The sequence below is a fragment of the Cibotium barometz genome, chromosome 12 (assembly GCF_041138505.1).
Source record: "Cibotium barometz isolate CiBa-2024 chromosome 12, ASM4113850v1, whole genome shotgun sequence".
NCBI classification, from domain to species: Eukaryota; Viridiplantae; Streptophyta; class Polypodiopsida; order Cyatheales; family Cibotiaceae; genus Cibotium; species Cibotium barometz.
Window position 1 is genome coordinate 1,555,544 of NC_141057.1, and position 27,503 is coordinate 1,583,046.

At 48.2% G+C, this 27,503-nt stretch overlaps 1 protein-coding gene across 3 annotated transcripts in view; it reads left to right on the plus strand.

Moving 5' to 3' along the window:
- Positions 1–27,503, plus strand: part of LOC147632934 (ras-related protein RABC1-like) — a 69,711-nt gene that overhangs the window by 19,878 nt on the left and 22,330 nt on the right. For 2 of the 3 annotated variants that reach the window (XM_086805927.1, XM_086805929.1), the window contains 2 exons: positions 576–783; positions 928–996. In XM_086805927.1, coding sequence (XP_086662053.1) covers positions 648–783; positions 928–996 — 205 coding nt within the window. In that variant the 5' untranslated portion in view covers positions 576–647. The remainder of the gene's footprint in view (positions 1–575; positions 784–927; positions 997–27,503) is intronic. The other variant, XM_086805930.1, reaches the window with a different exon arrangement.

Below are 27,503 nucleotides of genomic sequence, written 5' to 3' on the forward strand. Positions count from 1 at the left end.
ACATAAGCAATCTCACAACCATCCGGCCACCTATGGCCAACCCCAGTGTCTAAACTAGGTGTCGGGTGCTTGGGCATTGCTCTCAACACACAACGGCTACTCCTCATAAAGGGGGTCTTACAAAATAGAGCAATCCATCACCCGCACAGTTAAGTGCGGGTACCATGCCAAGTCCCAATGGTATTGGAAGAGGGAAACCGGTAGGCCGTTCTCTACGAGGCACTTCTTGTAGGGGTGGGTCCACCTCTACCCTCCCATCGGTTTGTGTAGGTGGCGGACTTCATTTGTCTGGCGATGGGGGAAGGATGATGTGAAAAAATCACCTGACACACTATCACCTACCTGGGCCAAAAGGTGAGCCAAGCATGGTAATGGTACTCCAGAAGGGTGCGGGTGGCCTCCATCTGTAGTGCAGATGTTCTCCACTCAATCAACAAGGAAAGATCTTTACATAGTTTGCCATGATTTGATTGGAGCTAAAATATAAAGAAAGTGTGGAAGATACTCAACTTCTTAATTTTTGGTTTTTATGAATTCCATCATAACTAGGACTAAGATTCTTATTTTGTTGTCAGACGCGAATAGTGTGAAGCATCACAAGGAAGAAGTGGCTGCTCTGAGTGTGCAAAGCACATTTCCTTTATCCCATGGCATCAGGATCTGGCCAAATTGAGTTTGATCATTTGTTCAAATTACTGTTAATAGGTGATTCAGGTGTGGGAAAGAGCAGCCTTCTGCTGCGGTTCACATCCGACACATTTGATGACCTTTCCCCCACCATTGGTGAGTTCCATTGCTGGCTATTTCTCTCTATTATAAGGAAAATTCTAGTTGTACTATTTCTAATTTTCTTGTAAGCAAGTGTGGTGATGGTCAGGTTTGGGCTTACGATACCTGTTATGCCTTCCATTGTGTTTTTCTATGCAGGTGTTGATTTCAAGTTAAAGCTTATGACATTGAGTGGAAAGAAATTGAAGTTGACGATATGGGATACAGGTGTCCCCCCTTTTTTGTTGGGGTGGCCAATTTTTTTTCCCCTAAAGTTAACTTGTCAAACATACAAAAAAGCTATACTTTGAACAGTCGCACATTTGTTTAATCCATGCTATTACTAGTAAGTATGATCCCCTCCTCCCTTTTCGTTTAGGTACCTTCACCTTGGTCGTCATCATGCACATCAAGCGGGGGCCGCCAGGAGGGGGGGTGAGAAAGCAATATTTTTCCCAGCCCTAAAAAGGGTATTTTTCTGGGTATTTTATGATTTATTTGGGGTTTTTTGTCTTGGCTGCTGGCCTACACCTTTTAGGCTGACCGACCAGCACCCCCCCCCCCTTAGTATATATAGCCTTGCCTATCATTCATCATTGGTGTACCTTTTCATCGTCATATCCGGTACCATCTGGCCACTAGCCGGGACAGCAGCCCACTCTCTGCTACAGGCCACCATGGGACATCAGCCCTCTCTGCTATCATCTGCGTTTTTCATCTGCTGGTACAGGCCGCCTACATCAGGCTGACTTCAGCATTTCACATCAGGCTTACATCAGCATTTCATTTCAGGCTTACATCAGCGTTTCACATCAGGCTTACATCAGCGTTTTCAGCCTGTCATCAACGCTTACATCTGGGCTGACATCAGAGTTTATCTTCAGCCTTACATCAGCGCTTACATCTGGGCTGACATCAGCATTTATCTTCAGCCTTACATCAGGGCTTACATCAGGGCTCACATCAGTGCTTACATCAGGATATCATCTGCGTTTTACCACAGCCCATGGGACGGCAGCCCCCTCTGCTATACATAGAGCATATCAGCGTTTTTGCCTCAGCTCTCACTATCAGGACAGCAGCACTAGAGCTTGCACCATTCGGGACGGCAGCCCTCTCTACTCTTCATCTACCACCTCAGGTACAGTAGCACCCTTGTCATCTTGTCCTTTTTCCCTCACCGGCGGGGGGGTGGGGGGGGTGGGGGAGGAAATCTGTTGCTCATGCAGGCTGGCGGGACTTCGATGACTTCATGAGGGAGAAGAGGGCCTTAGAGCGACAGGAGGAGGAGAACCAGGGCAAGAGGAAGTTTTGGATGGCTTGAGCTCAACACATAGTAACTATAATGTCATGTGCATCCTACACTTGGATGCCATGTGGACATGGTGCATAGACAAGTGCAAGGACCTCAGAATGGACACACTGCATTTTGTAAGCCCTTGTCTACAAATGAGTTGCCAAGGGTTGGTCAAGTCATGTCATCCAAGTCCTGCATCATCATTGTAACCCACTTGTAAGATGTAAAGCGGTACACAGGTTCCGTGAGATTATTAGCCAGTTGCTGGACACATGAATCCGGTTCAGGTCAGTCAAACTTCGATGGGTTGATGCTAAGTGGGAAACCTAAAGTCCCGGGAAACTAGTGTTAGCCACAGGAAACCTTTTAAGGCATGAGGACGAGGGCACATGGGCCATAAGTCTGCCCATTGGGCTGCCTAAGTTTGAATGCCCAACCTTGGGTTAGGCAAGCCCTTGCACACAGCATAAAAGTGGGCTTAAGGGCCAGCCAGTCACCCGCGACCAGCCGTGATGCAGTTTGGGTGGGTTGGAAGGGGGCCGACAAGCAGATCAGCAGGCTGACCAGCCCCTTGCAAGCCCTTTTATAGGCCTGTCCAGACCCCTTTTTCTTCATAAATTGAGCATAAGTGTAGCATATCATTAGAGGCAGCCACCGGCAGGCATGCAGGGCAGCAAGCAGGAGAAACACAGCAGCTCATGTGCTCAGCCTTCCTTTGGAGAAACACAAGTCCAGAGTTGATGCAATCCAGTCAATGTGCATTGCACTCCACTTTTCATCTACAGAAATAACACAAATTCACCTTTGTGGTGGGGACCGTTCAGTGGGTTATTGGGTGTCGTGAGCATTCCCTTTCTCCCTTTATCTTTCCTTGCATGTTAATATATGATTAAGCATTGCATTACCATTAACAAACTTGACCAATCTTCCACGCAGGTAACATTGGTGCAAGAGCTTAGAGTTTGCTAAGCTGTGGAGAAGTGCTACAAATTTTGTTTTTCTAGTGGACGGTTTGTGAGGGTTCCAGTCCACTTGAGATTTAGTGGATGGTTTGTAACCGTCGAGCCTCCCACTATGATCAATAGGAAGAAGCCGTGAGTCAAGAGAGCCATCATAGGCTCCATAGATGGCACAAAGCCTTGACATTGGCAGCATACCACCCATCCAGGAGGAGCTCTTGGTGATGATTCACTGTTTAGCCATGGGGCAGGCTGCCTTTGTGCAGTCTCTTGATGAGGTGACGAGATGAATCAATGGCAACCAACTTCCTTTGTTCAACACCTTGACTGCAAATATGAGATAAGATTTATGACAAAAGCTACTAGGTAAAGGAGTGCTAGTGACAATAAGAGGCCAAGGAGAATCACTACCGGTGGGTCTTTGAGGCCAAGAAGGCCCATTTTGTGGAAGATGCATGACTGTGAGGCTGGGAGGAGAAGCAGAGGGTGGAAGGAGCATACATCATCTTTCCATGCCAAGGTGGTTCCAAACGTAGTGAACAATACATTTAGTACGTTTGGAAAACGTGTTGAAAAGATTCCAAACGTAGTGAACGCTGCCCCCGATATATATATATATATATATATATACAAAATTTATAGTTTACTTATAAAATTTTGAAATATGAAGTTTGAAGATTCATCAATGAACATTAAAGCACTTACTAATACTATACAGTCCAATGAGAGAGAGAGAGAGAGAGAGAGAGAGAGAGAGAGAGAGAGATTTTATTAACGTCTTCCAAAAGACCGAACTCGGCCTATGAGACAAATCAGTGTACTTGTGTGGGGTATCCTCTGTCATCCCAACAAAATGAAAAAGTACTGAACTAAAAAGCTGAATCTGGGTGTGCAATAAGTTCAATGAGAGAGAAAGAAAGAAAGAAAGAAAGATTTTATTAACGTCTTCCAAAAGACCGAACTCGGCCTATGAGACAAATCAGTGTACCTGTGTGGGGCATCCTCTGTCATCCCAACAAAATGAAAAAGTACTGAACTAAAAAGCTGAATCTGGGTGTGCAATAAGTACAACGAGTGGGGGAGGGGATGCAGCTCTACTACTAGGAGAATGCAAAGCTATATGCATGGAGTATACAATCATGATATGCAACCTAGCTAGCTCCAGAGAGAGAAAGATATATTAAGCGTCTACTAAAGACCCAATGGGCCTATGAGACCAAAGTGGTACAATAATGTCCATGGCATATCTCATCATGGAATGGAAAATCAAACAGAATGAAAACATAAATATAGCTATCTCACTGGGGTGATACAAAACTGTCCATGGAAACTCGTCATGGAAAACTAAGAACATAAAAACATGGGAGCAACATCAGCTCCGAGTAGATGGTATACCACTCTCCAAAATGTCAAGCATGGGGTTGACGAGTATGGCCGAGAGGTCTCCCTCAGCTATGTCACGTGGAAAGGTAGCTCGATGGCGGTGGAGCATGTCCAGGATCTGGAGCTGATGAGGTGATCATGGCCGACGGGGGGGTTGAGGGTGTCGGGCACGCTGGAGTGCAGAGGCTCGGTCCGAGGTAACTCCTCTCGGGCGAGGTAGGTCCAGAGCAACTTGTGGAGGGTCCACAAGATCCACTATGTCGGTTTTCTCCACCTCGTGGGTCCGAAAGAAACTGGTGATGGTTGGTTGTCGAGGGAGGGGGCGGGGGCGGGAAGCATGGTAAAGCGTGGGCCACTGAAAGTGACACCAAGGTAGACATAGGATGAGACAATCTGCATAGGATCCCCTCTATATGTGAAGCTCAATCTGGATGTGACGGGGCGGGAGGTATTGAAGACCATTACCTTGGTTTTACCAAGGTTAACAGAGAGGTCCCGATGAGTGCAAAAGTCATGTAAGGCATCCAACTGTCTCTGAAGCCCTTTGGCTGAGTCTGAGAGGAGGACGATGTCATCTGCATAAAGTAGTATGGGGATCAATATGCCTGCCAGTGTGGGACCAGCCCCGCCTAATCCATCAATGATCTCGTCAATGTAGAGGCTGAAAAGAGTGGGTGATAGAGGGCAGCCCTGTTTCACCCCAATGGTGTTGGAAATCTCCTGTGATGTACCTCTTGGGGCTCTCACTCGTCCGGTGACGGACTCATAGAGGGCGATGATGCTCCAAACCATGTCAGATGGGACTCCGATCTCCTGTAGACGGTGTCAGAGGCGGGCTCGGGGTACAGTATCAAAAGCTTTGCGGAAATCCACAAAGTAACAGTAAATCCTCTGGTGGCGTGCTCTACCCTCCTCGATGATGGCACGGAGGGTGAAGATGTGGTCAAGGGTAGAGTAGCTCCTCCGAAAGCCAGCCTGTCCTGAGGCTTTGCATCCCTGGCTGTCTGCAAATGAACTGAGCTCCGCCTCTAGCACTGATCCATAGAGCTTGGCCAATGTGTGGCCAATCATGATCGTCCTGTAGTTATTAGGATCAAGTGGATCTCCGGCTTTGAGGATGGGGGTGATGGTGTTGGTGGACCAAGAGGGTGGAAATCCTTCACAAAGGGCTCTATTGAACATGTAGGCTAGTACGGGCGCTAGGGTATCATGGGCATGCGAGATGTACTCAGCAGTGAGTCCCTCATGATCTTGGGCTCGCCCATTGCGTAGTCTACGAATGGCCTTGAGGACCATGCCCTTTGTGAAGAAGGTGGAGGTGGTGGGGTGGGGGTAGGGGTGGCTGATGGGGGATATGATAGAGGGAGCGTGCATAGGAGTGCCATGTGTCTGGGCAGGTGATAGGTGTGGGAGGGCGATGTTCTTGGAGTTTCCTCCATGCCTCTTTGCAGTTTGGCCCTAAGAAAAGTCGGTATAACTCATCCTCTTTCCGAGCATAGAACTCCCGTTTCTTGCGTCGGGTGAGCCGTTGAGAAATCTGTTGCGCTTGGCGCTTCGTGATTTGCCCAATCTGTACCTCATGCTTAAGACGGGAGCGTGTGGCCCGACATTCGTCATCCTACCAACAGTTATGGGGCATGGAACCGCAAGGTGGCTTGGCGGTAGACCGCTGCGTGCATATGAAAGAAGCTGTGGCTGATGTGTGGAGTATGGTGGTGAGTTGTGTTGTGAGGGTGGATAGGGGGACAATAGGTTCCACATCCTGGAGTTGGCGGTAGATGTGGTTGGAGTAAACAAGGTCAAGCTCGTGATCAAAGAGGACCTGAGTGTAATGTGAGATGGGGGGAGGTGGTGGAGGGACGGGTGGTGTGCAGGTAAGAGTGAAAGAGAGGTAGGCATGGTCAGCTTCAAAAGGGGGTGGCGGATTGGAGAAGTCGGGGATAAGGTGTGCCAAAGCTGGAGATCCCATAAGGTAGTCCACAGTGCTAGTACCTCCTGAGCGAGGGAAGGAGGTGAGGGCGCCGGAGGAGGGCCATCGGGACATCCCATTATAGATAACGAGACCATGTGCAGCTCCCAGCTCTAAGAAATATCTCTCGGACACAGTGACCACCTCACGGTCCTGTGATGATCGCTCTGCAGCCCTGTGTCAGTGATGTCCAGCTCCTGTAGTCTGATAGGGTCGTCTAGATCGAGTAGTGGGACCTGCTGACTTCCCGTTCTGGCGTTGAAATCCCTGAGTAGGAGGACTTCCCTCAACTGTGAGAACTCCATGATATCCTCATATAATGGTAAGTACGGTGACTGGCCATGCTGTGCGGCGTAAGGGGAGTGGCGTGGTGCAAAATAACAGACAGCAATGTGGATGACTCTGTCACTGCTAAGCTGTAGCCGCACCCAAAGATATCGTGCATCCTCATCCTTCCGGACGATGCTGAGAATCTGTTGGAGATGGGATCTAAAAAGGACAGCTACCCCCCTAGAGCCACGTACTCCTCCTGATGTGCAGGTCTCGCCTCGAAAAGCTGACTCCCACTCATACCCGGCTATGTATGGTAAGCCCCTCTCAGGGCTCTGATGAGTCTCTGTAAAAAAAAATGACATCCTTGCCTGTGAGAATCTTGCTCAAGCCTCCTGGATTCGACCAAAGCATGCCATTGCAGTTCCATACTGCCAACCCCAGGTGTTTGGTCTCATAGACCCCGCGTCCCTATTTGGGACGGCACTCAGTGATAATGACGACGCTCAGTGATAATGAGAGAGAGAGAGAGAGAGAAAGAAAGAAAGCTGTATTAACGTCTACTAGAGGCCGAACTCCACCTATGAGACAAATCAATGTACAACTGTCAATGTCTTCTGGATGTCCAGAAAAAAAAGGACAAAATGAACATGAAATAAACTATGAAAGTATTGAGCTAGTGGGGGGGTGTGATGGATGGAGCACTATTGCTAGAGGCTCAGTATGCAACCTATATGCGCAGGGTATACAAGAATGCAATGCAGATTTGTCTAGCTCCAACTAGTACCATAATGGGGGTGTAATATGTGATACATAGGCGATGGCGAGGCAAAAATACCTCGGAGCATGATCTCCGGGTGTGAGTGTAAGTGAGCGTGAGAAAGAAAGAAAGAAAGCTGTATTAACGTCTACTAGAGGCCGGACTCGACCTATGAGACAAATCAATGTACAACTGTCAATGTCTTCTGGATGTCCAGAAAAAAAAAAAGGACAAAATGAACATGAAATAAACTATGAAAGTACTGAGCTAGTGGGGGGGTGTGATGGATGTAGCACTACTGCTAGAGGCTCAGTATGCAACCTATATGCGCGGGGTATACAAGAATGCAATGGAGATCTGTCTAGCTCCAACCAGTACCACAAAGAGAGAGAGAGAGAGAGAGAGAGAGAGAGAGAGAGAGAGACTAAAGCGTGTGCGGGAGGGAGAAAGAAAGAAAGATATATTAAGCGTCTACTAAAGACCCAATGGGCCTATGAGACCAAAGTGATACAATAATGTCCATGGCATATCTCATCATGGAATGGAAAATAAAATAGAAAGAAAATATAAACATAGCTATCTCACTGGGGTGATACAAAACTACAGAATTGTAAGACTCCGAGATGATACTGATGAATAGAAAATACTGGAAAATGTATATTAGGTAGATCCATGTATGCTGATCAGTTGAAGTGTTGCCCTCTCCTTAGATCAAGTATCTCTGCCATGGGGCTGTCTAGAATGGAGAGGTCGTAGAATGGCTTTGATCTGGCGATGGTGAGCATGCTGTGGTTGGGATCCTGGTGGGCGTGGCCGACGAGCACGACATAAGATGACTGCTCTATCAGTGGTGACTCCCTGGGAGCGTGGTCGGTGCCCTGATGGCCCAATGGAGAAGGTATCAGGAGGTGTGTGGGCTGGGTTGCTGGTGCTGGTCCCGAAGAAATCTGTCAGGGTCCTCTGTCTAGGTACATCATGGCTCGGTCTCCTGTCTGCCAGGAGGGTCTCTCTTGTGTCTCCTGAGCTCAAGTAGGAACAATCCTAGGCATCTCTGATCCTCAAACTCCATGACCCTACGTAACGGCCCAAAACCCTCTCGGAAGAGGCAGTGATCTCTCCCTCGGATCTCATAATAGACTGTACATCGGCAAATGTAGTGCTCCTCTGTCTCTGCCTCCTTGTAGCATAGCTGACAAATGCGGTCATCCAAGATCTGATGCACATATCGCCCTGTTTCAATCCGTAGCTGGTGTGATGAGGTCCGGATCTGTCCAATGGCACAACGTATCCCACGTAATAGGTGTACATCCATGTATGCCGGGCGGGTGATAAAATCATCTGGTGAGAGGTGTAGAAAATGGCTCTTGTAATGAGCCATTTTCGTGCCTAAGGGCTCAAGGGGGCTAGTCCATGTCCTCTCTATGTCCACTCTGATGATATCCATCCTGGTCATGCAGTTTTTCTCTGAGCGGGTGAGATCCAAAAATGGACAATCCAGACTGTACTGAAAGGGTGGTAGTGCCTCTATCCGCAAACCATGTAGGTCAAACCTTGCTCTCATCTGAGCATACCATCAATGAGTATCTCCATCCTCTGCCAACTATATGGATGAGGTCAATGCCAATTAGGAGTACCTCTGCTGAGGGAGCTCCCATAGCCACTGTAAAAAGGAAACTGCCTGGAATAGGGCCTCGGTTACTACTGGTGCGGCACCCAGCTCAGCGTGAACAATCTCATGTGGTACTGATGATTTGCTCCGAATCATGCGGGCAATCATCATAATTAGTGGTCTCTCCATTTAGCAGAGGGAGCTCCCATAGCCACTGTAAAAAGGTAACTGCCTGGAATAGGGCCTCGGTCACTACTGGTGCGGCACCCAGCTCAGCGTGAACAATCTCATGTGGTACTGATGATTTGCTCCGAATCATGCGGGCAATCATCATAATTAGTGGTCTCTCCATTTGCCTCCATCCCTCATCCGTCCCTCTCTGAGATTTGTGATGTATGCTGGGCCCCCAAATTGGAGCTCCGTATAGGAGGGTCGGTGTGACAAGCGTATCAAATAGCCACAATTTGGTGCGTGGCTCTTGAAACTGTATGTGTGCACACTGCCTCTCAAGTGCCCCCAAGGCTGCATGCCCTCGAGCTAATCTAGCTGCTGCTGCCTCCTTCAGGGAGAAACGCGATCTTGTGAAAGTAACTCCCAAGTAGACATATGACCTGACGTACTCAACCGGCTCCCCTCGGAAAGTGAACTGAGCCTCTGATCTTGTCACCCATGCCTGTGTGGTGTTAAACACCATAACCTTGGTTTTCCCAAGGTTCATTGTCAGATCTCTATCCGCACAGAAAGCATGTAAAGCATTGAGGTGTCTCTGTAATCCTTCTGGAGAGTCTGAGATTAGAACAATATCATCAGCATATAACAAGATGGGTATCAACACCCCTGCCAGGCATGCCCCTGGGCCTCCCAATCTGTCTACATAATCAGAGACCGTATCAATGTACACTCCAAAGAGGGTGGGCGATAGCGGGCATCCCTGCTTCACCCCTATCGTGCTGGTCACCATATCGGATAGTCCGCCTGGAGCTCGGACTCTGCCTGTCACAGACTCATACAAAGCATATATCCCCCACTGCATATCCTCGGGTACCTCAATGTCATGCAATCTGTGCATAAGCCTAGCACGTGGTACGATATCGAAGGCTTTGCGGAAGTCCACAAAGCAGCAGTATATCCTTCTCAGCAATATATCCTTCTCTTATGTGCCTTGCCCTCTTCAATAAGTGCCCGAAGTGTCAGTATGTGATCTAAGGTAGTAAATCCTCTCCTGAAGCCGGCCTGTCCATGTGCTCGATGACCATGCCTCTCTGCCCAGCGGCTCAGCTCCGACTCCAATATAGAGCCATATAGTTTGGCCAAGTAATGACCAATCATGATCGTCCTGTAGTTGCCTGGTACCATGGGGTCCACACTCTTAAAGAGTGGTACAATGATATGCTCTGTCCAGCTTGCCGGAAAACCCTCACAAATGGCACGATTAAACACATGTACGATGAGCGGAGCCAAAGTGTCGCGTGCATATGAGAAGTGCTCTCCAACTAGCCCATCATGATCCTGTGCTTTTCCATTCTGTAACTTGTCTCTCTATCGCATCTAGCACCATCCGCATAGTAAAAAAGGTGCTGCTAGCCGGTCTAGCTCCCAGTGGAGGGGGGATGGGGGGCTGTCCTGGTGCATCATATAGCTCTCTAGCATAAGTATGCCATGCCTCAGGTGCAGTAATCGGAGTACCAGGTTGTCTCTCCTGAAACATCTTCCATGCCCTCTTTCTGTCCTTCCCCAGGAAGAGTTAGTAGATCTCCTCCTCTAGCTTAGCTAGATAGGCTCGTTTCTTTCTGCGCACAAGGCGCCGAAAGATCATCTTGGCCTATCTATGCGTGTGAGTCCCAATGGCAATCTCACGCTATAGCTGTGCTCGTGTCTCACGACACTCATCATCATACCAACTGTTCTGTGGGGCAATGCTGCGGGGGTGGGTGGAAGGGATCATACGGCAGGGAAACGCATATGAGGCGGATGCATGTGGTACACCTGCCAATCCTCTCGTGATCTCGTCCAGAGGGCTATGCGGGTCCAAAGCGAACAAGCCATCAGATATTGCATCTCGGTAAACCCCAACTGTCTCACGTGTAAACTGATATCTTGGGTATCTAGGTAGATGAGTGGCTGGCCCATCTCTCGGGTATCTGCCTACTAACTCAGGTATGCATGATCGGCTGCTATGCCAATGGGCCGACTGGAAATCGTGAAACCCCGCACATCAGGTATCAATGAAGGAGATCCCCCCATCATACACACATTGCACACACAGATAGATCTGGGAGCATGCCCCAGAATCGGTGGTATGATGATGAGTGCAGAGAGCTATATAGACACCTCCGTGCCCAAAGAGCACTGGGGACCATTACACAGAGACAGGCGAGCCGACAGATGAGGATCCTCATACGCCATAAGAGGCGTGCATGAGGAGGCACAATACTATACCACCTACTCATGAGCAGAGATGCAGCCACTGCATGGCGCAAGATGAGAGAGCCTCGCCCTCGTACCCCGATTGAGGATCCACACACATGGCACACATATGCAAAGAGCCTCTACCATATCCCTCAGCAGCCGCCCATACCACAACCACAGGAATCCCGCCCTACCACCTCTACTTTCTTTACCGCCTCGATGGTAGAGAGAGCTATCCGCCGGTTACAGCATGGGAGATCGGCTGACCACACAGGTATACAAAGTGAGCATCTTATTTATGCAGCTGACACACTGGGACTCTTTGTTGCTCACCTCTTTAATAGGGCACTAGTGGAGGGCCTACCAGCTGAGTGGACTATGCACACCATCGTGCCTCTCCACAAAGCGGGAGACATGCTAGACCCCAACAACTACAGGACTATCATGATTGGTCATGCATTGGCCAAACTTTATGGCGCAGTGCTCGAGGCAGAGTTGAGCTCATATGCAGAGGAGGAGGGACTGCAAGCACCAGGGCAGGCTGGATTCCGACGAGCTTTCTCCACTATTGACCATATATTCACTCTGAGATGTCTGATTGACCTGGCTAGGGCGCGGAGAAGAGATTATACTCCTGCTTTGTGGATTTCTGCAAAGCAGTTGACACAGTGCCACGAGAGAGACTCTTCCAACGCCTACAGTCATTGGGGATCCCATCAGAGATGGTTTGGGGCATCTATGCTTTATATGAGCAGGTCTTCGGGCGCATACGATGCCCCGGGGGGCTATCTGATGTTATTGCTAGCACCATAGGTGTGAAGCAAGGATGCCCACTCTCTCCTACACTATTTGGGCTATACATCGATGAGGTGGCTGACTTCATTGGTCACGGCGGTGGGCACGGGGTAGACATCTCAGGTACCACAGTCCACATTATGCTATATGCAGATGATATTATTCTGGTCTCTGAGTCGCGGATGGGACTACAGCACCATCTCCATGCACTCGATGATTTCTGCACACAAAGGGGGCTTACAGTGAACCTTGGGAAAACCAAGGCCATGACTTTCCACACCTCAGGGCCGGTTCGACAACAGGCCATCTTCACACTAGCAGGAGGACAGGTAGAGGTGGTAGACTCATATGTGTACCTGGGGATTACATTTACGACTCCGCCAGGAAGATTTACTATGGCACAGGCAACCAGGGATAGACTCACACGAGGGTATGCAGCTCTAGCCATGCTAGAGAGACAGTGTCACCAGGCACACTTCCAGGAGCCCCGCACGAAGGGGTGGTTGTTTGACACACTAGTCACCCCTACTTTGATGTATGCTGCAGCAATATGGGCACCTAGGCTCGCCACCTCCACATGGTCTCAGATAGAGAGGCCTCAGATTCTCATGCTCTCACGGATGATCCGCAACAAACCCTCCGTCCCACATGGCATTGTTCGGACGGAGTTTGCTGCACCTCCTTGCGTCCAGGCAGCTTGCAGAGAGTGGAGATAGGAGATCATGGTATTCACAGATGATACAGTGGCTCACTCATCATGGTCTTGACATAGATCACCTGACACCTTTCCAGTATGATATACATGCACCACACATCCAGCTCTCTCACAATGAGAGGAACAGAGTCCTTCAGCAGGATTTATGACAGCGATACACTCAAGAGCCTTGGATTACACCCAGCCAGCCTCTACCGCCGAAGATGCTATACTACAGAGATCAGTTTATGCGTATCTCAGCGGATGGATTCATACAGAGACCTGGATACATGGATGTGTACATGCCTCACAGTGCTCGAGTGGTGATTGGCCAGCTCAGAGTGTCATCACACTAGCTTGAGATTGAGGCAGGTAGGGCAGCACGGATCCCAGAGCAGAGAGGATATGCAGACTATGCCAGGAGGAGGTTGAGTGAGGAACATTACGTATGCAGATGCAGAGCATATAGTGTCATTAGAGAGAGATACACCACCATCTTCAGTGGACATCCCTCACTCCGCCAGATCATGGAGTCCGCAGACCAGCGCAGATTTGGCTAGTTCTTGCTAGAGACAGCACCACAGAGAGACACTGCTACGGACTCATACCACAAGGAGAGGTGGGCGATAACTCCAGCTCACTGATTTCTTCCAGAGATCTATCCCAGTGCCTATCCTGACACAGGAGGGGGTTACACTTCAACGCACTGCGTACCTCCGAGCCAGACAGAGACCGAGAGCACCAAGCTACCAGACTCCCAGACTACATTAGAGGGAGATCACAGAGATACAGGCTCAACATCAGCACCATATCCAGGAGCGGCTAGCTCACTTACACTCACACCCGGAGATCATGCTCCGAGGTATTTTTGCCTCGCCATCGCCTACGTATCATATATTACACCCCCATTATGGTACTGGTTGGAGCTAGACAGATCTGCATTGCATTCTTGTATACCCTACGCATATAGGTTGCATACTGAGCCTCTAGCAGTAGTGCTCCATCCATCACACCCCCCCACTAGCTCAGTACTTTCATAGTTTGTTTCATGTTCATTTTGTCCTTTTTTTTTCTGGACATCCAGAAGACATTGACAGTTGTACATTGATTTGTCTCATAGGTCGAGTTCGGCCTCTAGTAGACGTTAATATAGCTTTTTTTCTTTCTTTCTCTCTCTCTCTCTCTCTCTGGTAGCGCAACCTGCTCCTATGGCTGAGATGACCTGCTGCGCCTCTGCTCTATGTGCACCTCTTTGCTGCGCCTCTGCCCGCCTCTCTGCTGAGATGACCTGTTGCGCCTCTGCTCTATACGCACCTCTGTAGCCCGCCTCTCTGCTCAACTCTGTGCGCACCAACCTACGCACCTCTGCCCGCCTCTCTGCTCTGACTTGTGCGCCTCTACTCTATGCGCACCTCTGTAGCCCGCCTCTCTGCTGTGACTTGTGCGTAGGCAGCTACCCCCCGTTTCCCACCCACCCTTGCGCTGCCCGCCTCTCTCCTGTGAGTTGTGCGTAGGCAGCCGCCCCCCGGTTTCCCACCTATCCTTGCTCAAGCCCCCAAGGCAGCAACTAGTGGAAAACATGTCTCGACCCTTGGAGGGAGAACAGGATGGTGAGATAACCTTTCACACCCCCACGAAGGCACCAAATACCTACCGCAGAGAAGACTGAGGGAAGGGATCATGTCCCCTGGCTCTCACGAAGGCTTGCGAAGATGGCCCGCCCCGACGAGATAAGGCCCTTTATGAGGAGATACAGCTTCACATAAGGACAGAGATGAACACCATGCGACAGGAGCTTGAAAAGGAATGGACCGAGCAGATGCATGCCCAAAGGAAAGTGATATACGAAACGTTGAAGGAAGAGATATATGTCCAATTGAAGGGAGAAATGCAAGCCCAAGTATGGGTTGAGATGGAATTAGCCCAAGCCTTGCTGCACACGGAAATGAAAAAAGAGATGCAGAAATGGAAAGACGACATGCTCCGGGAGATTGGCACAACAGTTGCATCATATGAAGGCACTTTGAAGACATGTATGGCTGACCGCGAAAAAGACATCACAGAAATGCAAAACACTTTGGAATCATGTAAGGCAAAAGTGGCTGCATGAGAGAAGGAGATGCATTCATGGGCTGAAATTGCCAATGCCACAAAGAAACAAATTGAGGAAGTCAACCCATGGATTGAAGTAGTAAAAAAGCAAAAGGATACACCAGTCAATAAAATAGAGGTGATGAATGCTACATTGGAAGAGGAAGCCAAGAGATGGGCACGTGCCTTACATGTACGCGTAGTTGGGTGCGAAGATAAGGGAAATCCCCAAGAGGATGCAAAAGCTCTTGCAACAAAAATTGGAGCCACTGATGTACCCATTACCGGAGCATGGCGAGTAGGCAGAGATGAAACCAGGGCGAAGATATTGATCATCAGGTTTGGTGACTTGGAGAAGAAGAAGGCCTTCCTCTCCAAAAGGATGGCCCTTAAGGGGGAAAAGGTTTATTTGGATGAGGACCTTACACCGGCACAGATAGCACACCGGAAGGAACACATGCCGCATGCGCTTGAGGCAAGGAAAGAGGGGAAATGGGCGGTATACAGAGATGGTCGAGTCATCATTACGGAGAGGAGGCCCGCTTGAGGGTGCGTGGCCTATGAGACCTTGCGATTCACGGTGTGGAATTGAAACGGAGCCCTTAGAACAGATGCAGGATACTTTGAGGATACTTTCAGACACAATGATATTGCTATGTATACAGAGACCCATCAGTGCACAAACAAGAGGCTTCCTGGCGTGTGGGGTTATAGATGGGAATCAGTTTTCCGCCCTCAACCACGCACAGTGGGAGGTACCAGAGGATCTGGAGGAGTGGCAATACTTTTCAGGGAGGAGCTTCATGACAAAATACATGTGGTTCATAGAGATGCAGATGCGAGGTACATGTGGGTCCGAATATGCAGAGAGGGGCTCCACGAGCTATATGTGGCGGTATGCTACTTTCCCCCATTCCACTCCAGGTTTGCACCATCAGGAGAGTCGCCCTATACGCCACTATATGATGATATCATGAGGTTTGCCAGCATGGGAGACATATTACTATTGGGAGACTTTAATGCACGTACAGGCACAAAGTAGACAGAGTTGTATGATACTCAAGAGGCTATGTACCAAGAGATAACGGCAGAGGATGTAGGGTTGCAGAGATCAGCACAGGATGAGGGGGAGATTACAGATTATGGCAGGCATTTTCTCACACTAGGGAGTGCACATGGGTTGGTCATATACAATGGCTTATCGAGATTGCAAGGATCACACACTGGAACTCTAAAGGGGGAGCGAGCACAATGGACTACTTGATGGGAAGCTGCGGGTGGCGGCCATAGGTAGTAGAGATGACAGCTGGGTGGTGAGTGTGTCTAGAGGTGACAGGGGATCCATCTGGAATAGCCCGTTATATACATGATGCTCATATATGTTTGCCAAGTCATGGGTGAAGTAGAAAGTTGTATGCAATGCCTGTGTGGGGTGTGTGGGTGCTGGTGTGGAGCTCGCCAGTGACAGTAAGAGGTACGTGTGATCCGCACCAATAGGACGGGGGGATGGTGAAAGATGTCACTGCCTGTGTGGTCTCCATGGACCCCATGATGTAGTCCACTGTGCTACCCCCCCCTGATCGTGGAAAGCATGTCAGTGCTCCTGAATCCTGCCATTGTCTCATCCCGTTATAAATAACGAGATGGTGTCGCGCTCCCAGCTCAAGTGATGACCATATCTGGTGTTATCCGGCCCCATGTCCTCTGACACCCTGCAAGCTCCCGTGTCCTCCACCTCTAGTGTGTGCATCACCTCGGGGTGCTCGAAATCATAAATGTCGCACTGTCGCCTCTGTGTCCGTGCATTGAAGTCCCCCATAAGGAGGACTTTCCCCAGGTTGGAGTAGTGTATGATCTCATCTGAAAGGGCTGCATATGGTGACTCTCCCAACGGCCCTGTGTCCTCCTCCTCGCCTCTACTCTCATCCTCTGCTGTCATGGCATATCTCGATCCTCTAGGAGAGAAGTAGCATAGAGCAATGTATAACACCCTGTCTGCTGGCTGAGAGCTGCAGTCTAATCCACATGTATCTAGCCTCCTGGTCACGTTCTACCACCTGTAGGCGCTCTTGTAGCTCTCGCTTGAAGAGTACCGCTATACCTCCAGATCCTCTCGATGTGCTTTGCCGTGTGGTCCCCCTGTATGTAAACTCCCACTGATAGCCCTCTACTTTGGGTAGCCCCCTCTCTGGGCTCTGGTGCGTCTCTGTAAGTAGTATGATGTCCCATCCCTCCATGACCTCCTCCATCCTCCCAGGATGTGTCCAAAGTGCTCCATTGCAGTTCCAAACTGCTATGTGTATCTGTGAATTTGGATCCTCCATAGTTGATGTCCCATAGGCCGCCTGGCGCTAATCGGTAGCCTTGCCATTGATAAAACGCAATGCAGAAAAATAACAGCACAAGAGAGAGAATGGTAGAGGCGTGTAACTCTGCTCTATATACACAAGAAGATCCCGGGAATGATACAAAACTGGCAAGGGGCTGTGGGGCCATTTTATATGGCCCCAATGATGCAGTCGGCCTGTAAAAAGGCAGCCGACAGGACAAAAAGCTCCACGACTTGCTGATGTGTACAGTCAGCCAGCATTTGTGAAGTCCACGACTCATGCAAATCAGTCGGCCAACTCCAGTATGTACACTGATGCAGTCGGCCAACAACAGGGTCCTCCTGCCACTACAGGGCAACCACCCAAGCTAATAAAAATAGGGAAAAAATGGGAGAAAAATACGGAGAGTGGGAAAAAATGAGAAAACACCTAATAAGGGCGGGCACACCCACAACAAAGGCCCTGGTGTATATGTATAGACAGGAGATGACTTCTAACACCCCCTCTCAGCTCCTGGCTGTGAAACCAACCACAGGGAGCTGGGGTTCCGCCTGAGCAAATCCTGAGATAGCGACTTCGTGACACCGTACTGTCCTCCGTCAAACAGAACTCTAGCAAGATGTCATCAGCAACGATCTGTTCACGAACAAAGTGCCTTTGGATGACCATGGGTTCCTCCAGTGGAAGCCCAATCCTGCACTGCAACCTCTGCAGCCTCACCACCTCACAAGCAGCATCGCAAGCAGCCCGGTACTCTGCCTCTGTCGTCGACAAGGCAAAAGATGACTGCCTCTTACTGCTCCGTAATACTGCTCCTGGGCCTGAAGTAGATCTCCTCGTGTCCGGATCTCCTCCCAAAACTGAGTCACTCCAACCATGGAGTCGGACTCCATCAATCAATCCCCCTCCTGTGTACAAGAGTCCATGATCCTTTGCATGCCGCAGAAACCACAGGAAACGCAATCCTGCCTCCCAAAGAGTCATCCGCAACCATGAGCTCAACTGCCTCATCAGGAAGCTCCCGTCCAATCTAGTGTCCATCAACCAGATCAATGAACCATTCTGCTTCTGAGTCAAAGAGGCATCACACGGATAGTCCTAGAAACCTGCTGAAGACCACGCAAGGCCTTCTGAATCCGGAACCACAAAGCCTGGAGAATGCACCTCCTTCTACAAGTAATCAATTGCCACCTGCTTGGCTTTCCGAAAGGTCCCCGTGGAAAGAACATCCTTATCTACAGGAGGTTCTTTGTCCCGAATACTACGAGACATCAGAGCATAAGTTACCTGTTCAGTTTCCTCTGACTGACGAACACAAGAACTACCAACATCAGTACTGGAGAGTTCCTGCAAACTGCTGCCATCTATTGGCAAGCTATCCACCATCTGGTCCTGGAAAGCTTGCACCTGCAGTGTATCCACACTTAAGTGGCCATTACCAGACAGCCACTCATCACAAACCTGAGGACTTGGGAGAGAGAGTGCTGAAAGCTTGTAAACTCCATTCTCCACTCCGCCTTCCCAAACCACCTGGCCTGTTGCTTTGTCGTGGAGAGTAACAAAATGCTCATCAAACTCCACCCGTACGGCGAGTCTTGCAAACCTGATGCACTGACAACAGATGAAAACCAAGTGATGGAACATACAACACCTTGGAGGAATGCTTCCCCCCTCTGCCATCGGGAACTATCTCCATCCTGCCCTCATTGTGAACTGGGATAGTGGATGTATCCCCAGTAAGAATGTGACCAGAATACTTGCAGAGATCCTGTAAATCAGAACGGGAAGGAGTCATGTGCCTGGAAGCACCATTGTCTAGAATCCACTCCCGAGTATCCATTGCGGAGAATCCTCCAACCTCCTCCCTGCCTGAAGAAAATGAAAGATCGGTGTCCATCACCTCCAGGTGCACAAAAGCCGGAGTCTTCATGATTCCTGCTGAGGAATCTTCACCCTTCTCGGTCTTCCACTTGGGACACTGCCTCCAATAGTGGCCTTTCTCGCCACAATCATTACAGGTCCTCTCTGCCTTCAGTTTCTCGCGGCGGTCAGCAATGGACTTCTTCTCAGAAGACTTCTCCGATGAAGCCTTCCCTTTGCCCGTGTTACGGCCTTTCGACCATTGGCCAGTTAAGGCTTCCGAACCTCCACCCTGAGGAGGGTTCGTGAATCGTTCCTCCTGGTCCAAGACCATGGGCACAAGCTCCTCCCACGTGATGGTGCTGAGCCTGCCACTGGTAATCAAAGACGAGTAGAAAGCGGAATACTGAGCAGGCACGTGGGATAGCAAAGTAATGGCCATATCTTCTGATGATATCTCCTTCCCAGCCTGGAGAACTTCCTGCTGAAGAGCCTATCCTCTTCATGGGCGATACCCTGTTGTAAAGAGAGGCCAAATGCTGCCATATACCTCTGGCCAGCGTCATATGCTTTACATGATTGATTACCTGCGGTGTGCAGTTGAGAAAGATAAATGAACGGACCCTGGCGTTGACACGATCCCACATCTGTGTCTGAGCCTCCCGGTCCTTTCGGATCGATGGTAACTCCCCTTCCTCTACTCTCGGCCGTGGAACTCCAACAACGACGAAATCAGCGAGGTCATAAGACTCCAGAACAGATTCCATCGTAAGCTTCCATATGCTGTAGTTGTTCCCGTCCAACTGAGGGTCCACCCGGAATGTGGGGAGTGTCGGGATCTTCACATGCCTCTCGGCCATCTCAAACAGATCTGCCATTGCAGGGATGTACTCTGAAAAGGGTGGGTGGGCGGGAACAAAGAAGAACTAACACCTGCAAGTGGCTGTCCAGCAAATCAGCCCGCCGTCCTCTTGCTTCTCCTCTTCCCAAACAGTCCCAAACAGTCCACCAATCAGCAACACAACAGTCCCCCTCTTGCTCACACAAATCCCAAGAACTATCTAGAGCCTAGGCTCTGATACCATGTCAAAATACGCAGCGGAGATGATGACCAGATCTAGGAACACAAGTGCAAAACGCAATGCAGAAAAATAACAGCACAAGAGAGAGAATGGTAGAGGCGTGTAACTCTTGCTCTATATACACAAGAAGATCCCGAGAATGATACAAAACTGGCAAGGGGCTGTGGGGCCATTTTATATGGCCCGAATGATGCAATCGACCTGTAGAAAGGCAGCCGATAGGACAAAAAGCTCCACGACTTGCTGATGTGTACAGTCGGTCAGCATCTGTGAAGTCCACGACTCATGCAAATCAGTCGGCCAGCTCCAGTTTGTACACTGATGCAGTCGGCCAACAACAAGGTCCTCCTGCCACTACAGGGCAACCACCCAAGCCAAGAAAAATAGGGAAAAAATAGGGGAAAAATACGGAGAGTGGGGAAAAATGAGAACACCTAATAAGGGCGGGCACACCCACAACAAAGGCCCTGGTGTATATGTATAGATAGGAGATGACTTCTAACAGATAGCTCGTCGGGCCTGGAGATGAGAAATCATAGGAATGCCAAGAATGCTTCTACCCCCCCGAATCATGACAGGCTCAGGAAAACCTTTAGAGATAATAAAGGTGTCCTGCCCCCAATTGGGAATAGGTTCATACTGACGAAACCACTGGATTTCTAAGATCATGTCACATCCTAAAAGAGGTGAGACAATGAAATCTCGTTGGAATGAGGCCTTCTGAACGTCAAAGGCAAATTGATGTGCCTTTTGAGAAATGTGGGTGGGGAGACTAGGTGTGAACCCGTCCACATCCAGATGATATAGGACTAATGTGCAGCTCATTTTGTTATCCAACTGGGGAGAGATGGCGTCCTCAGAATTGCCCATATCGAAAAGGACTACAAACTGTCGGCCCTTGGCAGAGCCATAAGCTCGGATGAGGCTTTTCTATGCAGCATCGGTCTCACCCTCTTGCGTAGCATCAAATACCATGGATGGCATAGGATGCATAGAAGGTAAAAGTTGAATTGCATTGGTGGTAGTAGGCGGGGCTGGAGGAGCTGGGGAGGCTGTGGCAACTGTGGCAGAAGGGGCTTTAGCGGCTTGTTCTGCTTGCCATTTGTGGCAATCCTTCTTACCATGTCCTATGATGTGACAGAAAAAACATCTGTTTTCTAATTGATACTTCTTTTTCTCCTCTGGAGGAAGATAACCTCCAGTAATGCCTGTTTTAGCCTTTTCATCGGGGGTTTTCTTACGCTTAGATTCTTTATCTTTCTTACCCCCTGAACTGGAGCTATTACTGCCGTCCTTCTTAGCATCTTTAGAAGATGCATTACCTTTCCTTGGCTGTGTAGTGGATTGCTGCTGCTGGGGTTTGTTACTAGACTAGGATGACTGCTTGGGCTTGCCTCCGTTCATCTTCATTTCTTCATTCTGAGTGAGAGTTAAAGTCCGGTCGTATCTACTGGGTTCAAAGTTACGAGAACTGTGAACCGAATGTTGGGATCCAATCCACGAATGAATTGCTCCATCTTGGCCTGCACAGATAGCCCTAACTGCTGTGCTAAAGTAATAACCTTGCCTGAAAACTGAAGCACTGGGGATCCGTTCTGTTTGAGTCCATAGAACTCATCTGCTAGACCGGTCATGTACTGGGGCGGAAGGAATCTAGTCTTCAGGTCATGGACAAAGGTATCCCAGCTAAAAGCTGTGACACCTGTGGTCTGGTCTGTATAAAGATTAGACCAATGTTGCCACCAAGTGACTGCCTCACCTGTGAGATAGGGAGTTGCTACGTGGACTCTATCCTGAGAATTTGTGTTCCAGGCTAATGGAAAATGAGCAGTAAATTGATGAATGAACTGATTAACTGCTAAATGGTCACACTTACCATCATACTTACTGAAATTTGGTTGACTGCGAATGACGGTAGTTGATGTTGCGGACTGCTGGCTGGTGGCACTTGAGGCAGGGGAAGATGAAGAGAGCTGCTGGTATCTAAGATGAATGGCCTCCTTTTTCCTTTGGTGCTTGAGTAACATACGTTCTCGATCGAGCTCTCGTTGGTGCTCCCGAGCGGCGAGTTCAGCCTGATGCCGGTCTTCGTCGATCCTGCGTTGGGCTTCCTCATAGTCCCGTCTTTCTGCTTTTTCTTGTTGTTTTCTTGTTTCTGCTTCTGCTTTTTCTTCTCTCCTTTGGGCCTCATCTTCTCTTCTTTGTTGTTCCATCTGAAAGAAGAGGGAGATGTAGTCGGGGGCTGTTGGAGGCGGAGGAGGACGTGCTACTGTTGCCTCCAAGAGTTGGAGACGCTCCATGAGCAGTTGGTTCTGAGCTCTAAGAAGAGCTATGGTGTCTGTGGTAGTCGGAAGAGCAAGGTCTCCTTCGGGGGAGACGTCTTCCAGTTGATGGGTACTCTCCTCTGTAGACATGATGCTGAAGTTGGTGGTCGTGTCGGAACGCAATCCAACCATCCAAGGATCCCCTCACGCTAGGATACGGTGTGTGGACAAGCTGAATTTGATACCAATGTAACATGCAGTTGAAGTATTCGTATTTGAGGATCCTGTCACACAAATGCTCACACCGTCTTCTGTATCCTGAGTTTCGCGAGTTTAGCAATCCACTTTAATGACTTCAAACTTTAAAGAGATGTAGAGAGAGAGAGAGAGAGACTGCACACCATATGGGGTCCCGAATTACCCACTGAAGGGCCCCCTATCCCATTACCGAGATAGTATTTGCTTTATTATCTTTAGAGAGACTGACTGTGTGACTGACAATAAGCCAAACGCAAGACCTCTGAAGACCAAGTGTTGGGCTGAACTGTACACTGCTGTAGAAGCACCAAAGATGTCCAATCTCGAGCCTATGCACTCTTCCCAATGGAATGAGAAGGGGATGCAAAGCTGAGACTGAGAGAGGGGCTGTTTGGGACTGTTGTAGACTGAGTATGAATGTTGTAAATGCTTATGAATGCCACGTTTTACCTTCACCAAGTGGCTGGAGCAAAACGATGAGATGATGAATGCTGAAAACTGTATGGATGCAGAAAACGCAAGGTGAGCTGCTGGCTAAATGCTGAACTGATGCATTTTGCTGATGTAGAAGTGCTGAATGCTCATGCGTTTGAGGTGCCTAGGGCTGTAGGAGACAAACGCTTAGGGATGGTGGCTGAAACTGCAATCGCTTATGCTCCTTGTGCTGAAGATGCCAAGCGCTTGAATGCTTATGCGGAAATATGATTGAATGAATGGCTGAATATGCTAGGGCTCTATTTATATGGACCACAAGAGCCAGTTGGCTGGCTACAGAGCTGGCCGACTGCTCATGTCCACATTAAATGCATAAAATATGTATAAAATGCTGAAAATGATGGAAAAATTACCAGAAAATTCATAGTAAATATCTTGATAAATACTAGATGATATCTGGGGTGTTTGCCATGGTCTAGATGCAATGTATGAATGATGTGCAATATGCATAATGCTTTCTAATGCAAACCCTAAGGTTTCTACGGACTGTATATGCATGAATGCGTCTCTTTAAGTGGGTTAAGAGACTTAGACTGACTGACTGACTTGCTATGGCTGAGAATGACCTATGTAGCTCGTGCCTGACTTATCCTGGAATGAGGATTACAATGGGGTCACGACGTACGACAAATATCATCCTGAATGAAACTAATACTGTACAATGTTGCATTGATGATGATGAGCCAGTTTGTCACCATGCACTACAGTGCAGAGTGCATGTGACACTTCCCATATCACAATCCCTCATCTCCTAGCAAGTAGGCCACATGATTTTCCTTGTTAGGTACAGGATGCCCGGTAAGGTGGTTTCCAAAAGGAATCTGCCACCTAATGCTCCACAACTTGCTATACCTCAGGACTTCTTGGAACTACACATGTACTTACCAACCCACCTATGGCAAAGAGAGTCTTGGAGACATGTGATTACAATGGTGGTTGTACCACCGAGTCACGTCGGGTCTTTGAGTCCAATGCTATCCAATGCTTTCCAGCACTCTCCGGAGCTTTTTGATATGAGCGAATGGATGAGATGAGATGTCATGTGAATCAGAATGTGAATGAATGATATAAGATGTGAATGAATGAGATGTAATGAGAAATGAATGTGATGAGACGTAATGTAATTTAAGAAAGATAGGAATGGATGTTATGTGAAGTGAATGAATCTGATAATATGATGGGACGGAAAATGATGTATCTGGTTAAGAATGGATACGCATATGAATTGGAATTGGGTTAAGTAATATGGATTAATGTGGAACAATCTGGAAAGACGAGAGTTCATTATAGAAACTGTATTTGTGAACTGTTTGTAAATGACTGTTTTATGTCAAGAGTGCTAGGGAAGCATTTTGACTATCTTGAGAATGTGGTCATGGAGACCTACTTGATAAAGTTACAACAGTTGACGGAGAGTCAACGGAGGACGTCTCGCGTAGCAAGGTCGGCCGAGGTCTTGACCAGCCTCGGTTCGATTTAAATGGTGAGCTTCCGGTACGGTGGATGAGGGACCAAGGAAGCGACCTATGAGTGAAGCACTAGGTGACCTGCGAAGGATCCTAGAGGGTGCTGACCATACGGTGCTCGGGGTTTGGGTAGTGGCCAAGAGTAGAGGCAGTCCATTGGAGTCTTCAGACCAGTAGGTTTCAGCCGGATGCCACGACAACAATATGGCTCGGTGATGTCAGTACGGCAGGCATAAGGCCCAGCGGGTGTGGCAATTGTACCGGGTGGTGATGGTGTCAGCTGTACGGCAGGGTGCAACAAGGCACCAAGGTGTTGATGATAGTGATGGTGATGGAGAAGGAGTCGGTGGTGAGGTATATTCCCCTAGCGCACAATAGCACTCATATATATATATATACACACAAGGTTGGAACATCCAAGTTGTGCTTTTATTTTTATTATAACTTTCTTTCTTCCAAATTTATTACAAAATATGAGGTATTGCACTACTAATAATAATACCAACACCTTAGGCTTCGAATATGACCTATGTAGCTCATGCCTGACATGTCCGTGGACTAGGGCTTGCAATGGGGTCACGGCATACGACAAATAAATCCCTAAAAAAGGTTCTAACTACTAATGTACAAATGTAGCATTGGCAATGAGCCAGTGTGTCACATAGCATCTCAGTGCATGGGTACATGTGACACAAAAGACTCTTGTCATGACTTGCATGTATACATGCAACAACATGCCAACAGATGCATGACTTCTACATTCCATGCATGCACCAAATAAGGCCATGTATGTGTACATCCTTCACATGCAATATGAGATCTCCTGTCCTGCATAACACCAACTTTGCGTCTCTGCATGTCGACACTAGCATTTCGGTCCTGACATTGCTTTCCAACAACAGAGCACATGAACAAGGGAGATTCCATGTCGGATCACTTGACACAGATCCATGATCTTTGAGAGCAGTTGCTCAACATTGAAGAGGTGATTTCGGAAATTCAGCTTGTTTCCACCACTTTGAATTCATTGTCTTGGACATATCTGGCATTCCATACGTCTCTCACCCTGTCTATGAGGGGAAACCCTACTCCACTCACATTTCAAGAGTTAGTGCATTTACTTTTGTAGGAAGAGTAGACCAAGCAGAACATGTATGTAGGCATGCATGGTAATGATCAAGCTTTTGTGGAAAAGGACAAAGGAAAAGAAAGGGAAGTTAGGTGGTTATCAACCCCAAGGGCTGATTATGGACAGCCATCTAATAAGAATAATAAAGATCCTAGTAAGGCCCAAGAAGAAGGGCAAATGCCATTATTGTAAAAAGCAAGGTCACTACATTGATGAGTGCAAAAAGATGATTGTGCCAAGGAAAAGAAAAAGGAATCTGGCATGACAGTCATAGATGCCTCGGCTTCTAGCGCTAAGAAAGAAGAAGCCTCTATCAGTTTTGTGCAAGATGATTGGGCTTTTCTTGTATGCAGCTATGGAAGACATGTCTCTTAGTGCTATAGAGACTTCGAATGCTGTTTGGTATTTTGATAGTGGTGCCTCTAGGCATATCACCTCTCGGAGCGATTTGTTCAATAACTTAGGGGTTGCAAGAGAAGGGAAATGAGTGTTATGTGCAAATAAATTTTCTTATCTTGTGAAGGGAGTTGGGCAGATTATTCTCATTGCTACTTGCTACTGATGGGAGAGATTTTGCGCCTTTTTGATGTATTGTACTTTCTGTGTCCACATTTGCTAGACAGGTCTAGGAGTGACTTTTGTTGATGACAAATGCATTGTCAGGGACCGTGAGAAGGACAATGTGATTATTGCTTGTGGGACTTGGTATCATGGCCTATATGAGCTGGATAGGCATGAGAGACAGATGCATGATGCTTACGCTGTGCCTGCTAGCACTTCTGCTATAAAAAGTGCTAACTGTGGCATCCTCGGTTTGGGCATGTAAACTTTGGAAGTTTAATGCTCTTGCAAAAGCATCATATGCCTCATGTGGAAAGGCCACCCGCCGACCATGTATGTGAGGGATGCATTTTGGGCAAGATTCACATGATTGCCTTTCAAAAGGACGGATTTGTTAGTGATGTCCAAAAGTTATAGCTAATACTGTAGGTTATATGTCATGGTAGTGATATGTGAACTCATCTAGGACCAGGCTGAGGCACTTTTTCCCTCTTTAGGAGGTTTTCTTCTTCAATTGTGTGAACACCCTCTTATCCACATTTGAGGGTGTACTATCTTTTATACTTGGTACACATTCCGTAATCAAGCAATCTACATTGAGCTGTGTGCTCTTCCTCATGATTCGGTGCAGGAGGCAAGCGTACTACTGCTGTGATAGGTGAGAGAGAGTGATGGTGACAAGCATGATATTCAGCACATTAACAAATGCTTAACAAAGGGATTAAGGGGATCACAAAGCATAATTGCATTATAGAAATAGGTCCTTTTTATAGGAGAGACCACCCTTTACAAATGTGAAGCATATGCTACCACCACATTTGCCATATGCCAAACATGATGCCAAGTGTCCCTAATGGGTGTCACTTTGCCACACATCACTACTTACATAATATCCTTCTAAGAGGCTGACATTGCTAGTTTAGACAACCACCTAGCACTTGTTTATTCCCACATTAATCATGATTAATATTTAACACTTCCCTCTCACGCTTCTGCGCATCTCCATGACTGTGGCTGTGTGTGTGTGTGTGCATTTGGAGGTGCATCCCCGACC